We start from the raw sequence: 15,665 nt of genomic DNA, 5'->3' as shown, positions 1-15,665 counted from the left end.
TTTAAATCTCCTGGGCCTTTGGAATCATGAAACATGGTTTTATAAATGACAGAGTCAACACAGATTATATTGGAAGTAATTCATGGGAGAAAAGCATGTTTCTTATCCTAAGCAAATGAATTCTGACATCTTAGCCTGCTTCACTTTTGGCATTGGAAGGTGAAATGAATTGTCTTCCAAAATGATGGCATGGATTATTAGTACCCTCCCAGTAGCAATAATATTATATTATAGATTCATTCAAAGATAGGTGTTATGCCAAGCAAAAAGAACTGTAATCCCTAGTATACAACTAATACAGTCTTCAAAACCAAATATAATAATTGCTCCAATTCTATAATTGATTTTGGTGGAGAATTTGCCTTATATAAACACAAGTCTAAATTCCCTTTCCAGTTCTATTGTACACCTTAGAAGCAGCAAAATGGCAAAATCCCCCATTTTCATTTTCTGATATGATGGAGAAGCAATCTCTAAATTTTATTTTTAAAAAACTTTAAAAATGAGTTATATTTGTGCTGAGCATAGCATAACATATAAACTTGTCGAATCACTGTGTTGTACACCTGAAATTAATGTAACACTGTGTGTCAACTATACTTCAATTAAAAAATGACAATAAAATGGGGTCCCTGGCCGGGACAGTGCAGTATGACACTCTTGATGTCAAGGTTCTGAGTTCAAGTCCCACTTTAGGTGTAGAGAATACTTTAAAAAAAATAATAATGATAAAATAAAATAAAATGCCAAAAAAATTAGCTGGATCCATAGCATATCTTATTTATATGTAATTAGAAGGAGTAAGAAACATTCTTCCTGCCAAGGATCCCGTTGAAATGATAGCATTAAAAATGCATTTATTGGGACGCCTGAGTGGCTGAGGGGTTGAGCATCTGCCTTCAGCTCGGGGTGTGATCCTGGGATCCTGGTATAAAGTTCTATATAGGGCTCCCCATGGGGAGCCTGCTTCTCCCTCTGTCCATGTCTCTGCCTCTCTCTCTGTAACTCTCATGAATAAATAAATAAAATATTTTAAGTAAATGCATTTATTGGTTACCATACAATCTTTAAATATTTTTAAATATACCTCCTCTTGTAGAGAATTGTTGTATTAAGCAATTTTGTCATATCCGAGTGCCATTTAGTTTGAGGGTTTTTTTTTTTTTTTTCTTTTCCATCTGTGTATTGGTTAAAATCAGCCACAATGTAGAGCTTGAAATGAAGCTTAGAAAGTGAAGGCACAGTAATTGAACAAGTTGGGAAAAAAGACTAAATTTAATTGTGTCAAATTAAAAAATATATATGTGTTTATTTTATATAAATATATATGTTTATTATATATATGTGTGTGTGTGTGTGTGTGTGTTTATTTTAAGGTGGGTATAGGTGGGGAGATATAACAAAATAGCCTTATAAATCTGCAATCCCAGGAAAAACAACAGCATGGATGTCAGAAAAAATGTCACAGTAGGTTGGAGTGGATAGACATTGATAATCTCTCATCAAATACACGGCTGTGTAGTAAAAATGCATTTTAAAGCCTCTCTGATCTGGCTTTGCATTTTGGCTCTGCCCTGAGCAGTATTCTCCTAGGCAAGTTGTTTTCTAATTCTCCGGTTCTTTGAAATATAGTGATTTTAAAAAATGACCTATTAGGTTATAATTGTTTTGAGGATTATGTAAAAGTATTTATGCAATAGAGAGCCACAATTAATAGCTAATGCTTTCTGAAAGTTCATAATGTTTCAAAACCTCTTATAAGCACTTTAACTGTATTAACACATTTAATATTCATAGCACTTCTATGAAGTAGGGACCAACGTTGTCATTTACATTTTACAAGTGAGAAAATCAAAGAGCAACAAGGTTAATAACTTAGTCAAGTTCACACAGCTAGCCAGAGTTAGGATTAGAATTGATACAGTCTAATTCTAGAGATGGGACTCAACCCCTCTAATAATTCTTGATCAAACATGATTAGTTTATTGTCAGTCTTCTTCAATCATTATTTTATCCCTGGCCCACTTTATACACATTTATAATTATAACCTGGTAAAATTCCCTGATATAATTTAAAATATAAAACAATGAATGTGAAAAACTTAGGCAAACACCCTGTATAATTTTGAAAATTTTATATAATTTTCATAGAGCAAAATAATTGGAGATATAATGACTATTTAATAAAGGCTTTATTTGAGCTTTATTAGAGGAATTTAGAGTTAATCTGGTCCAGGAATTCACAAACCACCTTTCACAGGCAAAATGAGTCCTGCTGCCTGTTTTTATGCCACTTGTGAGCTAAGAAGGGTTTTTACATTTTTAAATAGTTGAAAAAATTTTTTTAAAAAATGTGACATATAAAAATTTTCTATAAATCAAATTTCAGTGTATATGAATAAATTTTTAAATTTTGTCAATACCTACTTTTGGAAATTTGTATTCTCTCATATACATATAAATTTATTTATAATATATGTGTAATATAAGAGCCAGTTAGAAGATGACTTAATCCAGAATCCAGGTTTTCTCATTGTAGGTTCATTATTATGGACCTCATCAATGATCCCAAAGACTTTGAACTCTAGCACCATAAGGCTGTGTTGTGAGAATCTAAGCAGAGCTCACAGCTTTTAACTTTCCTTTTACAAATAAACTGAGTATTTACAACATGGCATCATACCTATAAAAAAAGAACTGAAGATACTCAGAGTCTTATGACATGGAAAAACAATCCTTGTACAGTGTCTAAAGCAAAAAAAAATAATTATAGCAGGACTATAATAAAATGAAAGATTATCACAATTTACTTAGAAAATTAAGTTCAATTACTCTTAAATCATTAATAATTAGGGGCAGCTGCTGACAGTGAGCTGAATAGTACATTTGGATAAATGCTTCTGTGGAGAAAACATGAAATATGTGTTATCATGCTATCTACTCAAGGGTTGGACTAAATGCCAAATGTGTCACAGGATTTTTAAGAGATAATCAGACCATGGAGTCACCCACAAGCAAGGATAAAATGAAAGCTTCCATAATGGAGTCTAACCTTTGACTACCAACTAAGAATGGCATGATCTTTATTCTTGTCTTATTATTGATTACTAATATTCTAATTGATAACTAATGTTATTAAAATGCATCTTCCTTTATCAGAAATCTTTTCTCTTGGATGTAAATACAAGTCTTTGTCACTTGTAATGGATAAGATTAATTGCTTCTTTCTCATGCTTATTAAGGCAAAGTGCTTAAGTATTTCAATTTAAAATATACATTGTATGATTATGTCACAAGCTGCTTTTATCCTTTTCCATACTATTCTTTCTGTTTTCAATTGACTTTCACAAATGAATAGTTTGCTAGGTTTTATATGTGGTTTTCTGGTTTGAAGAGAAAACGTACAGATATTAAAGATATTTCACGTGTTTAGTAACTTTCCCACATCAGTTGTCTCTAAAATCAACTTTATATTCAATTTTGAGTAAATGTGCTCTGAGAATTAAATATACTACTTATATGCAACCATAAGCTTGGTTTTTAATTCTATAAATGGAGTCATAAATAAAAGGCTAATGATAAACTACAAGTCTATATTTTCCTCCCTAATCTCTTGAATTCCATATGCCCATGTCCAACATCCTACCTAGGATATGTAAATAGGCATTTCAAAGTGACCACGTTCAAAATTCAGCTATGCTACCTAACACCTCCTTCCTCCATATTTCCCTTTTCAATAAAAGACACCACCATCAAATTGTTTGATAAAGAAAACACACACACACACACAAACTCACATACAACTATTTTTTACTGTGTTTCATTTATCTCTGTTGCGATATAGAGTTCTGTTGACACCAAAAAATATACCCACCAGCTCTCCACACTTCTGTCCATCTCCACTACTGCCTCTATTGTACAAGAAACCATCATGTCTTTCCCAAACTGCAACAGCAGCATCTTGCCTTCATATAATTCATTCTCACTAAACAAGTCAAAATGGATTTTTAAATATACTGCTTGGATCATAACACTTGCCTCCTTGAAACTCTCTGTTAAACTTAAAATCTAAATTCTTCCCTATGGCTTATAAGGCATTATCTGGCTTCTGTCTCTTCAACTTCAACTCTGGCTATGGTCAGATACCAGCCACTCTAGCCTTCTTTCTAGTCCTTAAATATTCCATGCACATTTTTAAATCCGGTTGTTTTGTACTTGGTGTTTTATTTTTCAGGATCTCCTTTGCTCCTAATGTTCAAATAATTGTCTGATACCATTTTTATTCAGTTCATGCATTATCTCAGATAGGACTTTCATCATCATTCTAAAGAAGAGATTATCCACCCATTCCCCATTTCATTTCATTCATGGTTCTTCCTTATTCAAGTTTGTCTTAACTATTATTTTTGTTTTCTCTAATCCCCCATGTAAGTTCCGATGAACAGAAATCTAGTCTCTTCCATTTAGCTTTAAAGCCTCTGCATAAGTGCCTGTCACATAGTTAATATTAAATATATGTTGAATCAATAAAAGTAAAATTTCCATCATCTATAGTTGTTTTTCTTTCCATTTGTTGTTTTTTGTACTCTGAATTTCGCATGATTAAGGTGCATCTCTCTGACATCAATGCTATGTTGCCTCCTTAAACAATTGTATCAGTCTTGAAGAAGACAGTATTATAAAGGTGGTCAAAACATTTCTCAATAATAGTTTAAAAGCCCACATAAATTCTCATCCTTATATGTCATACTAGTTTAAGATATTGTGAACTAAAAAAACCTGAGTTTATAAAAGAAAATAACTCTATTTCCAATTTGTGCATTTGATTACTCATCAAATTGAGTTTGTAGGGATGGAAATTTCATAAGCACCATATTAGCTATTCATATAAAAATGCTGGAAAAAATGTTCTATATTACTAAAAAGCTTGTTGCATAAATACTTTTGGGCTGGCTAAAAGTTGTCACACTTACACAAATAATGTTCAAAAGTGCTCTGATCTTTCTTCTGAATTTGCTGTTATAAATTTTAAGTTATAATAGTAATATGACAGTCCATGTAATTCATTTCTTGGGGATTATTGCTACTTCCAGCTGTTAGTTTCTTGGCTTCAAGTCTTATTCCTCATAATATTACACCATAAGATGTAATACCCTCCTGGAATACTCTGCTTGTTATGTCTTAACGTCTAATTATACCAAATACCATCTGTAGGATGAAATTTGTTTGGTAGAGAAATGACCATTTTAGTGAAAAATACAAATGCCATAAAATTAAAGTTTTGCTGAAAATAACAAAATATAATGTTTCCTGACTTCAATAATAATAATAATAATATTAAACTCTCATTAAAGCATGTACTGACACACCAGAAAACATTTAGTCATTCAGGAAACAGAAGGATTAACAGCATTAAACTCTTTGCTGTAGTAATTTCATTTCCTTTAGATTCATCTGATAATGAATTAAACCAATTTAGATTCATTATTTAGGATCCTTGAAAAGTTCACTAGCACTAATTTACAACTCCATGATGACAAACCCATACTTAACCATTTTCTGTATAAGCTACCAAAACACAAACTGGTGCTAAATATATCCAATTAAAAAAAGTTAACTGGACTCACAACTGAATCAGAGTAGCTATAGAAATTAAGTAACTGAACGGAATTTAGCAGATAATTATTATATTATACCATTTCATATATTATAAAAGAAAATATTTTATATATAATAATTTAGTCATGTAGGATTACTTATAATTGATAAAAAATAATTATTTTAATAAATAAAAGTGCATGGCTTAAAACATGGATTCTACTATAGCATATAGACATGACACTTTTTTGGCATGACATTATTTTAAATGTGTTCACTATTTTGTAATCCTTTGATGGCAGTGGTAAAAAGTTCTTTTATGTATATATAATTTATTCAAATCATATTGCTATCAAAATAATAAGCATTACTTTCTCATATCAAGTGCAGGTTGGAAATTTATAAAAAGAAGGTGATTTAAAAAAAAAGAGAGCACACAATAAATATCACAGAATCTGGTAAGAGCCATTACTGTTCACGGTAAGAGTGGCCCTTTACACTCATCTGCCTTTGCTGGGAAGCAGAGACTGCTTCTCTGATAGCAGTATGGATTAACCATTCATCATCTATATTTGAGGAACTTCTCATTTTTCACTATATATTGACTTTTTCTATCGATATGCTGCAGCTGAACATGTTTCCTTCCTGTATTCTTCTGCCAAGAAAAGAAATGGAATTAGAGGCAAAGAGTAAGCTGTAGAAGTAAGTGCATGATTTTGCTTACTGCTTTCTCCATGTTAAAACATTTAGACCATACTACTAAGTAACTGAATTATCAGGTTTTGCTAAACAACAAGTGGCTATGGGATTATTACCTTTACGGTAAAATCATAGAAGTATATTTGAGGCATGCCTGTGTGGCTGGGTGGTTGAATGCCTGTCTTCGGCCCAGGGTGTAATCCTGGAGTCCCAGGATAGAGTCCTAGGATCGAGTCCCACATCGGATTCCCTGCATGGAGCCTGCTTCTCTCTCTGCCTATGTCTCTGCTTCTTTCTCTTTGTGTCTCTCATGAATACATAAAATCTTTTTTTTTAAAGTATTTATGATATTATATTAAAGCTACTGTAATCTATTCTATGTGTATAAACACAAATCAAAGCTAGGTAGCCAAAGATAACTATTCTGAAATTCTAATGATATCATAAAATATTGTATTCAATTTCCTGAACTTACTTGATTTCTCAAATAATTAAAATTGAAATATTATCATTCACTTAAGGTAAAAATTCGTTTGATTGTCTCCTTTTGCAATGATTAGCTTAAAAACTTAACTGAAGTTATGCCTGGGTGGCTCAGCGGTTGACCTCTGCCTTGGGCTCAGGGTGTGATCCCATAGTCCCAGGATCAAGTCCCACATCAGGCTTCCTGCATGGAGCCTGCTTCTCCTTCTGCCTCTCTCTCTTCTCTGCAAGTCTTTCTCTCTGTGTATGTGTGTCTCTCATGAATAAATAAATAAAATCTTAAAAAAAGAGACCTTAACTGAAGTTACAAAATTGCCGACATTATTCCCATTTTACAGAAAAAGGAATAAAACCAGTGAAGTAATTAAAGTACCCCTTTCATTTAAAAATATTGTTTTGAGATTTTTTTACTATTTATGTAACAACTAATAAAACTGATGTGACCATTGCACTTCTCCAATGGCTAAAAACCTCAACTACTCAAAGAAAGAAACAAAGAGTTTTCTAGTGGTAGTCTTTAATAATTTCAAATGATTTACCATTTCTACAATTACAAGGATGGATATATCTCAGCTTTGTAGATTGTAAACTCCCTAAGGTTGGACACATCTTATTCTCTTTTTCTAAAAGAGCTTCCACAGTATTTTTCATGTAGCAAGTCCCCAATTAACACTGTCGATTGAATATTTAGGTTCCAATTCATTCAAAATTCTTTAAACTATAAGATAATTTTCTTGCTGTTAACTTTGTGCAAAATTCAAGTTGGAAATAAAATTATACTTCAAGTATGTAATATAGCATATATTTAACAAATAAATGGAAGGAACAGAGTAATTAATTAAACAATTGAGGTCTAAGCCAATATACTAAAATTGCTGGTCAACTGAGGCTAAAGAGTTATATTGGACTTCAATAGTCTTAGATTATTTTTTCAGTGATTCATTTCATTATACAATTGTAGTTCCTAAATAGCTATTTTTTTTTTTTTTGAAACTCACCAAACTTTGATGGGTCACAGTAGAGTCAATATTGGTTCAGATTTCAAGATTGCTCTGTGTGTTAATATGTGTTTTCATGGAACTATTTAGTGGCATATTTTCAAGTTTCGAAACCAAGAGGAAAGTCCTGCATGTACTGTGTGTTATTTTTTTTAATAGTAGTATTCTTGATGATAAAAGAAATAAATAAAAGAAATTGATGAAAAATGCTAGGGGATTTTATGAAAAATTTAATTTTAGCCTTCATTTTTTTTTTTTTTTTATGGTTCAGGGCCACATTGAAGCAAATCATAGAAGTTAAAAATCTTGAGTATGCGTTTATTCTATCTACTGATACCACACAGAGTTAGTTCATCTTTCAAAAATTAAATAATATGTTGTATCTGAATAAGGCATGCTAATAATAAGTCTTTAGCATATTTTATATTTCCATTTTCCTCAAATAAGCTTATAGATTAAAAATAATATTTATAAATTAGCTAGCAAAAGAGATGAATTAGAGACCACTTTACTAAATATTCTACCGAGATATCAAAAAAACACCCTCTTCTAGTGTCCACCCTTGCAAATTTATCCACCTCTTTGTACATATCAAATAACGTTTATTAGCAACCTAGAAAAAGCTACATTAACAAATTATTCTTGGAATCACCAAAATAATTCTTAACACTTATTAAAATGCCTGACAATTCTAATTACATCTGATATAAATACTGTTAAGAAAGAGAATCCTGTTATGTTAATGTTAGATCAGCCATTCCAGGTTCCTCCTAGGTAAACATGTAAAAATGGTTAAACAATAAATTTCTATGGCAACAACTTAAATTCTAGGATATTCTTAGTTACAGCAGCAACCACAGAAGCTACTACTTTCTTCAAAGCAATGGAACTAAACGAGATATCTCTTTTTTTTCCTTCTTTTCCATCTGGTACAACTAAAATCTCTTTTCCCTTGATGAATTAAATATGATTTAACTAGAAACAAGATATCTCAACTAGTGCACGCGGCAGCTATAGTTATATGAACATTTTACATAAAGACAACAAAAATAAGCTAGGCACTTCTAAATGAAAGTTATGTGCTAAGACCATATTTGTATTATGTACTCTGCAAACTAAACTAATACATAATACATATTACTTTAAAGTAAACTAATATATATGGCTATATATTAGTTTATATCCATAATTGTGACAAAGTTACTTTATCAAAATAAAAAATTCTCTAAGTAATGAATGTTCTTTTACATTAAATCATTGCTTATCTTTTCTACATGGATTTTTAAACACATATTAGTGTTTATTAAAATATTTGATAATTCTAATATTTTAGAGTAAATAGATAATTTAATGATTTTAAAATCTATAATTCATAAATGCATATATCAATTCATTTTTTTCTTATATGTTGCCTTTTTATACATTCTTGGAGAACACACTAAAGTTATCCCCTCTAAATGTAGGGCAACTTTCTTTTGCTGAAGAAAAATTGGAAATATAAAGGACTACTAATACATACTCAATTAAGAAAATACAACTTGGGTTTTTGACTTGTTAAAAAGTATTTTTATAGCTATATGTATTTTTTAAGGATACTCTTCTTTAAGAGTTTATCCTGTTATTACATAGGACCATGCCATTCAAATAATAAGGTATTGTAGTATGAAGGAAATTTGGTTTAAATATCACTCCAGTATCTACCCAGAGCTATGTTTGGAGTTATTGCTTGTTCTCTGTAAGCCTCAATTTCCTCATCTGTATAATGGAAATAGCAATACTGTATTAAGTTATTTTATATTTGTAAGGGTTAAATTAAATAATTATGTAAATCGTTTAGCCCATGCCTGGCACACAATAACCACTCCAAACTGTTAAAGCTAATATTTAGAAAATAAGTTTACTCTTTAAACTTTGTTCTTTATGTCATAATTTCTTTGTAATTAGTATAAAGAAAACTTTTTGCCTCAATGAATATCTTCTATAACTTCTAGTTTCCTGATTTAGACTAATCATATATTAGTTTTAAAAATTACTGTTATGCCTCACTAGATATCTTTTAAGTATCACTTCCCACCAGAGATGTAGAATATCCACCATCTTTTCTTTTCCTTCTTAAGGTTATAATATTGTTGAATATGACTCTTCCCCTCCTCCACCTTTTCCATTACAAATAAATCTGTTGATTGCTTACAGGGAACCCAGTTTATTTTCCAAAAAAAGAATTAAGGCCTTCATTAAAAAAAAAAATAAATAAACATGATATTTGTCAGAGGATATGAAGTTCCAATTTTATCACTATGAAATGCACTCCACAAACAAAAGAATCAAGAGAGAAAATGATGAATGGCCTTAGGTATAGTGATAGTTTATAATAAAGATTTTATTTTAAAACCATTAAAATAAATAATACATACTCCAGAACATCACTGTTCTGGGAAATTACTTCTCTTTAAAATATGAGTTCTAGAAGGCAAGTCTTACTACTACTGCTCTGGGGGCTTTCATTAGCTGAGTTACAACTATATATATATATATATATATATATATATATATATAGATAGATAGATCTTCAATCTGCGGCCTTTTAACATACTTCTTCAGGGTGGATATGTGGTGGAATGCAGAACCCCATCAATATGTATAGTTTTACTTGCATTTTGTTCCTTAACTGCTGATAAAATAGATTGCTTAGAAATCCCAGAGGAATATGATTGAGGCCAGGTTACACTGGCTCATAAAATTCAAACAGTTCAGTGCTTTTTGTGTTAATTACTAGGCCACAACTAGAAAACCGAATGATGGGAAAGATACACTTCTTTAGGATAATGATGGATTTCCATAAAGATGAGTGCTTTAACAAATTTCAGTATGCAGTTGTTGGGGCGGGGAGGGTGGGTGGGCACTAATTAGTTTTACCGTTTTCAGCAGATGTTGAATTCAAAACGCCAGCAGCATCTCAAATGCCAGTCATTAGGGCTGTCTTTCATCGAAGAGTGCTGACCAATGAAATCTCCACTCTGTTTAATGAGACCGATCTAGGCAGAGTCAATTAAATCAAATCTCTAACATCCTTAATATATCTGCAGTGTGTGCAGCAGCAGCAGAAACAGCAGCGAGGGATTTCCAGTATTAATAAAGGGATTCACTGCCGCATAAGGAGAGGGGGAAATGGGGGGGTGGGGGAGGGTGTGTTGGGGGAAGACCTCACTTTACCGAGAAGGAAAAGCTGGAAAAGCCCGGGTGGGGATGGAGGAGGAGGGCAGCTATGCAAAGGATAGAAAGCTAAGTAAAACCGTCAGAGAAAGAGCCTTGATACAGCTCTAGAAGGGATCCACCCCCAACCGGCCCCCTCCCCGGTCCCTTCCACCGCAAATCCAGTTTACCAGTTGCAAACATGAAGCTGGAAAAATTTAAGGACCCAGAGTTGAAAACATTTTCACTTTAATACTGAAAAAATATGCCATTATAAAATCCTCGAATAGAATTAGTAAGTTTCACGTGCTTCCTCAGTTCTTTTTTCCTACTTTATAAGTAAGATTTACACCAGCACAGAATTGCTACCATAAGATCGCAGCCTAAGCACTAGAATGACATTAATTGGTCATGCTTAACTGCCTCAAAATCTTTTTTTTTTTTAATAATTACACTGATACTATAATAGAAATCATGGGTACTTATTTTACATTCAGATGGAAGGCATTATTGGATATGTATAGAAAAATATTCCCCTCAAAATAAACAAAACAAAACAAAAAAACATCACCATCAAAATAAAGGAAAGAACCCAAAACAACCCATAAAAACTTCGCTCAACAAAATACATTTTTAACTCATAAAATGGACTGATGATTAGCCATGCAAATGTCTTAAATAAAACCTTTACATTTTTTTTTTTCACAGTAAACGTACGTACGCTCTGAACTGCCTACCGATCACAAAGAATGGCGAAATGGCACTTTCTGATTATACTGTGTTTTGTTTATAGAAAGTTTGATACGATGGGACTTATCAGGTAAGAGGGTGGGTGCTGTGAACGTGACGCCGTCTCCAGTCGCCGAGGAGGGCAGCGTCCCTGGAGCGCACGCGGTTTCCATGCGAGCCATGCAGCACTTTTTGTTTTTGTCAGAAGTCAAAGTTATTTATTTACAATACATTCATGCCTTCGTGCAACTGCCCGTCCCTGCATAGCCAACAGGGAGCCGTCACGCCCCCCTCCTCACGGGGCTAATCCACAGGGGAAAAATAGATACCTATCTCTCTATATAGATGTGGGTATGTGTATATACGTATAGGGCCGCGGCAGCCTTCCCCAGCAGCTCCGCCGCAAAGGGCGAGTTCTTTGAGCAGGGCCCCTGCTGGGTTTTATCAAAAGGAGCTCGCAGCACAGAGCCATTTGGCAGCGCTCTCCCAGCTCGCCACAGTCCGCTCTTTGTTTCCAGGAGGGAGTTAAGGGGTCAAACCCTCTCAGTGGAGCGAGTTCATAGTTATTTATTTACTTATGTCCATAAAGCCTTGGGGCGCGCTGGACTTGAGTCTGGGCTCCTCTGACCCCTGGGATGACTGGGGGGCGGGGGGACGGGGTGGGGGCATCGCCTTCCCGCTCCCCCGCTCTGCCTCGGTCGGGGTCCTAGTCTGAGAGCGAGTGGGAGCCACAGTCATATACTCTGTGGGCCCCATCGGCGTTGTAAGGCCCATTGTGCCAGTAGGAAGAGTCACAGACTGTCTGTAGGGAATTAATTTCGGACGCCGAGGAGTTGGCGTCCCTCCTCTTAGATCGTTTTCTATTCCTCAGGATAAACACAAGCATGCCCACTACAGTGAAGGCGGAGGTGACAAACACCAGCAGCAGTCCCGGGACCAACACGGAGATGGACACCCTGCTGGTGTCTAGATAGGAGTTGGAGTGCGTCCCGGTCTCCGCCAACCCAGTGCTGTTTTTACTGTGCGAAGTTAACGTGGGCGAGATCCTCGCGTACAGCTGGGGGCAGATCTCGTCATTGGAGAGAAGCATGAAATCCTTCCTAAAGAAGTTCACCGGCGTCTCACACTTGAGGTCGCTCATCAGCACTTCGGAACCCAGGCGTTCTGCCCATTGCTTAAAAGGCACAATGGTGCAGGAGCACTCCCAAGGGTTTCCGTGCAGGTCTATCTGGATGATGGAGGTTAACTGGTCCAGCACCCCTGCCACCGGAAGGTACATGAAGTAATTGTTGTGCAGGCTGAGCTTAGAGAGCGAAACCCCAGCGAACACGTCCACGGGAAGGGACCTCAGCAAGTTGTTATTGAGAATGAGGATCCTCAGTTTGGGCATAGCATTGAAAGTGCCAGGAAGGATGAGCTGGATTGCATTGTACTCCACGTTCAGGTACTCGAGGTTTTGCAGCCCGGCGAATTTCTCCCGGGATAGCGTGTCCAGGTAGTTGCTATCCATATACAGCCACCTGAGGTCCAAAAGGTTCTTAAAAGTGTTGTTCTCTATGGTAGCAATGTTATTGTTGCCCAGATCTAACAGAATGAGATTCTTGTAATCCACAAAGTGAGATTTTCGGATGCTATGGATCTTGTTATCTCGAAGGAAAAGCTCCTGCACGTTGGAGAGCTTGGGCTTCAAATCAGCCAAACTGCTCACGTTCCGGTTGTTGCAGTTCATCTTTAAACCCGACCCTGGGATGTGGTCGCAGCTGCAGCTCCCGGGGCAGGGCAAGCCGTTGGCTGGGGGTTTGTTTCTGGCGCTGCCGGTCGCTATCGCAGCAGTGGGTCTTATTTTGATCTGCCAGTTGCCTGGGATCTTTGTACCTCCGTTTGGAGCAGACCCTGGGGTGGCATGATCCTCTTGCCCATTTGTCTTGAAAGGAGTTGGCAGGGGTCCAGGAGCGAAGGTCTCTTCTTGGGCAGGGGGCGCCGGGAGACTGGAATCCACTCGGTTTTTCAAAGGACACAAGTCCTGTTCTGTGGTTTCATTGAGGTCTTTCCCCTGCAGTCTGGTGGGGGCTTCACAGACAACTCGGCCGATCAGAGCATTTTTGGGAATATTTTCCAGCCATTCTTTCAGGGAGAGGAGATCACAGGTGCAGTCCCACGGGTTATCCTCTAGCAGAATCTCAGCAATGCCAGGGATTTGCTCCAAGACTTCCTCATAGGGCAGCGTTTTCAGCCTGTTTCCCCGGAGGTCGAGGTGGGTGATGGGCACATACTGGAACACATTGGCAGGTAGGGTGCTGATGAGATTGTCATTTAAAATGAGTACCTCCAGCTTGTTCAAGTCCTGAAAGGCCCCGGGGTCTATATCCCGTAATAAATTAAAATCGGCCTGGAGGTATTCCAGATCGTCCAGCCCCAGAAAAGTCTGCTTTCTAAAAGACTTGATCTTGTTGTTGTTGATGTGCAGCCTTTTCACCAGCTGCAGCCCCAGAAAAGCCCCAGGAACGATTTCATGCAAGCCATTGTTTTCCATGTGCAAACTAACCGCATTATAAAAGTTAGCAAACTCATTAGGGAAAAGTCGAGTGAGGGAATTACCATGCAGAAATAGATGGTAAAACTGGGAAGTCGGGGCGGTGAAACGCTGCAGACTTGTAAAGCCCTTTTTTTCACAGTCTACGTGTAGGTCCCCTTCTATCTCATTGCAGGAACAGATCTTCTCTTTACAAACGTCCCCTGTAACGTTTCCAGCGGCAAAACAAAGAGACGTCTCCAGCAACAGAATCCAAAGCAGCATTTTTAAAGCGAGCAATTCATCCCCGATCTCATCACAAAGTAACAGCGACCATCCTGCTCGCCACAGACACAATTCAAGTTCATTTAGTGCTCCAATGTCCGAACCCAGGGAAGGAGAAGAAAAGGGTTTGGGGGGGTGGGGGTGGATTCCTTCCTCCCTAACCCCCCCGCACTGCAACAACCCAGGCGCCAGTCAATAATTATATCCACAGACTATCCAGGCACGTAGTGCAAGGCAAGCAAAAAACAAAAAAAAAAAACAAAAAAAAAAAAGGAAGGGGGGGCGGAGAAGGAAAGAAAGAAAAAAGAAAAAAAAAAAAAAAGAAAGAGAAAAGAAAGTAGAAAAAAATAACCCCACTCCCGCTCAACCCTTTAAAAATTACCAAAAGAAGTTAAATATATACATATAAATTAAAAATACACCCTTACAGAACCTGGTCTGGTGGTCCTCACTAATCAGGAAGGGAACAATGCTAGTAATTAGAAGCAAGTGCATGTTAGAGAAACAAGCAGAGGGTTTGCAGCGTAGTACAGGCGCACTGCCTGTGCATGGCTGTGCGTCGGACTGACCTTGCCTCTCTGATACAAAGCAGGGTTTTCGGCGGCTTCTGCAGCTGAGGCGGCCGGTGGAGTTCTTGCAGTGGCTGCAGGTTGCCCAGAAGTCCCCCGGGGTGCTGTCCAGTCCCCCCGGTGCTGAAATCACGCCCGACCGAAGAACTCACGCTGCCGAGCCAATGGCGCTGGAAAATTTCCGCAATCGCTGCGTTTTGTAGCTGTCCATCCTTTTCCTTTCCTTCCCTTCCGTCCTTTTCAGCTTTTTTTCCGGGCTCCGGCTCTCGGGTACTAGCTCTCCTTTTTCTTTTTCTCCTCTTTATTCTGCTCTTTCAGAATTACGTGGAGGGGGCGGAGGGCGGGGGGCGAGTTGTCTGAGGGAGGGAGAGAGCGCGAGAATGGGGGGGGGGGGGTAGAAGAGAGTTGCTAAGAAGCTCTGCTTGTTCCAGCCTGGTGCACTCTGAAAGATCTGACACCCTCTGCTGATCTGCAGTAGCAAAAATCCATCTGGTGAGGGAATGCTGAAAGAAAAAAAAAAAAAATCAATCCACGTACAGGGCAAGCGTTAAAAATGTGGGCATTAAAGGCTGTCGATCCACATAGATGCTTATTTTAAAT

General features: G+C 36.7%; 1 protein-coding gene across 2 annotated transcripts; it reads right to left on the bottom strand.

Annotated features, from left to right (window-relative positions):
- Positions 1-11,202: 11,202 nt before the first annotated feature.
- On the bottom strand, positions 11,203-15,436 carry SLITRK1 (SLIT and NTRK like family member 1). Of its 2 annotated transcripts, none has more exons than XM_072782640.1 (2): positions 15,066-15,436; positions 11,203-14,549 (listed from the first exon to the last, which is right to left on the bottom strand). In XM_072782640.1, exon 2 carries the CDS (start codon positions 14,494-14,496, stop codon positions 12,406-12,408), a length of 2,091 nt encoding a protein of 696 aa, XP_072638741.1. In that variant the 5' UTR covers positions 14,497-14,549; positions 15,066-15,436; the 3' UTR covers positions 11,203-12,405. The 2 variants fall into 2 exon arrangements, with proteins under 2 accessions (XP_072638741.1, XP_072638742.1); XM_072782641.1 differs by having other exon boundaries at positions 11,203-14,435; positions 15,066-15,435.
- Positions 15,437-15,665: the final 229 nt, after the last annotated feature.

The sequence above is a fragment of the Canis lupus genome, chromosome 17, assembly GCF_048164855.1.
Source record: "Canis lupus baileyi chromosome 17, mCanLup2.hap1, whole genome shotgun sequence".
Lineage (NCBI taxonomy): Eukaryota > Metazoa > Chordata > Mammalia > Carnivora > Canidae > Canis > Canis lupus.
Note: the sequence above shows the minus strand (reverse complement) of the source record. Positions and strands in the feature narration are given on the sequence as shown.

Coding starts and splice junctions, on each gene's coding strand:
- SLITRK1 (XM_072782640.1), bottom strand. CDS start 14,496: ATGCTGCTTTGGATTCTGTTGCTGGAGACGTCTCTTTGTTTTGCCGCT.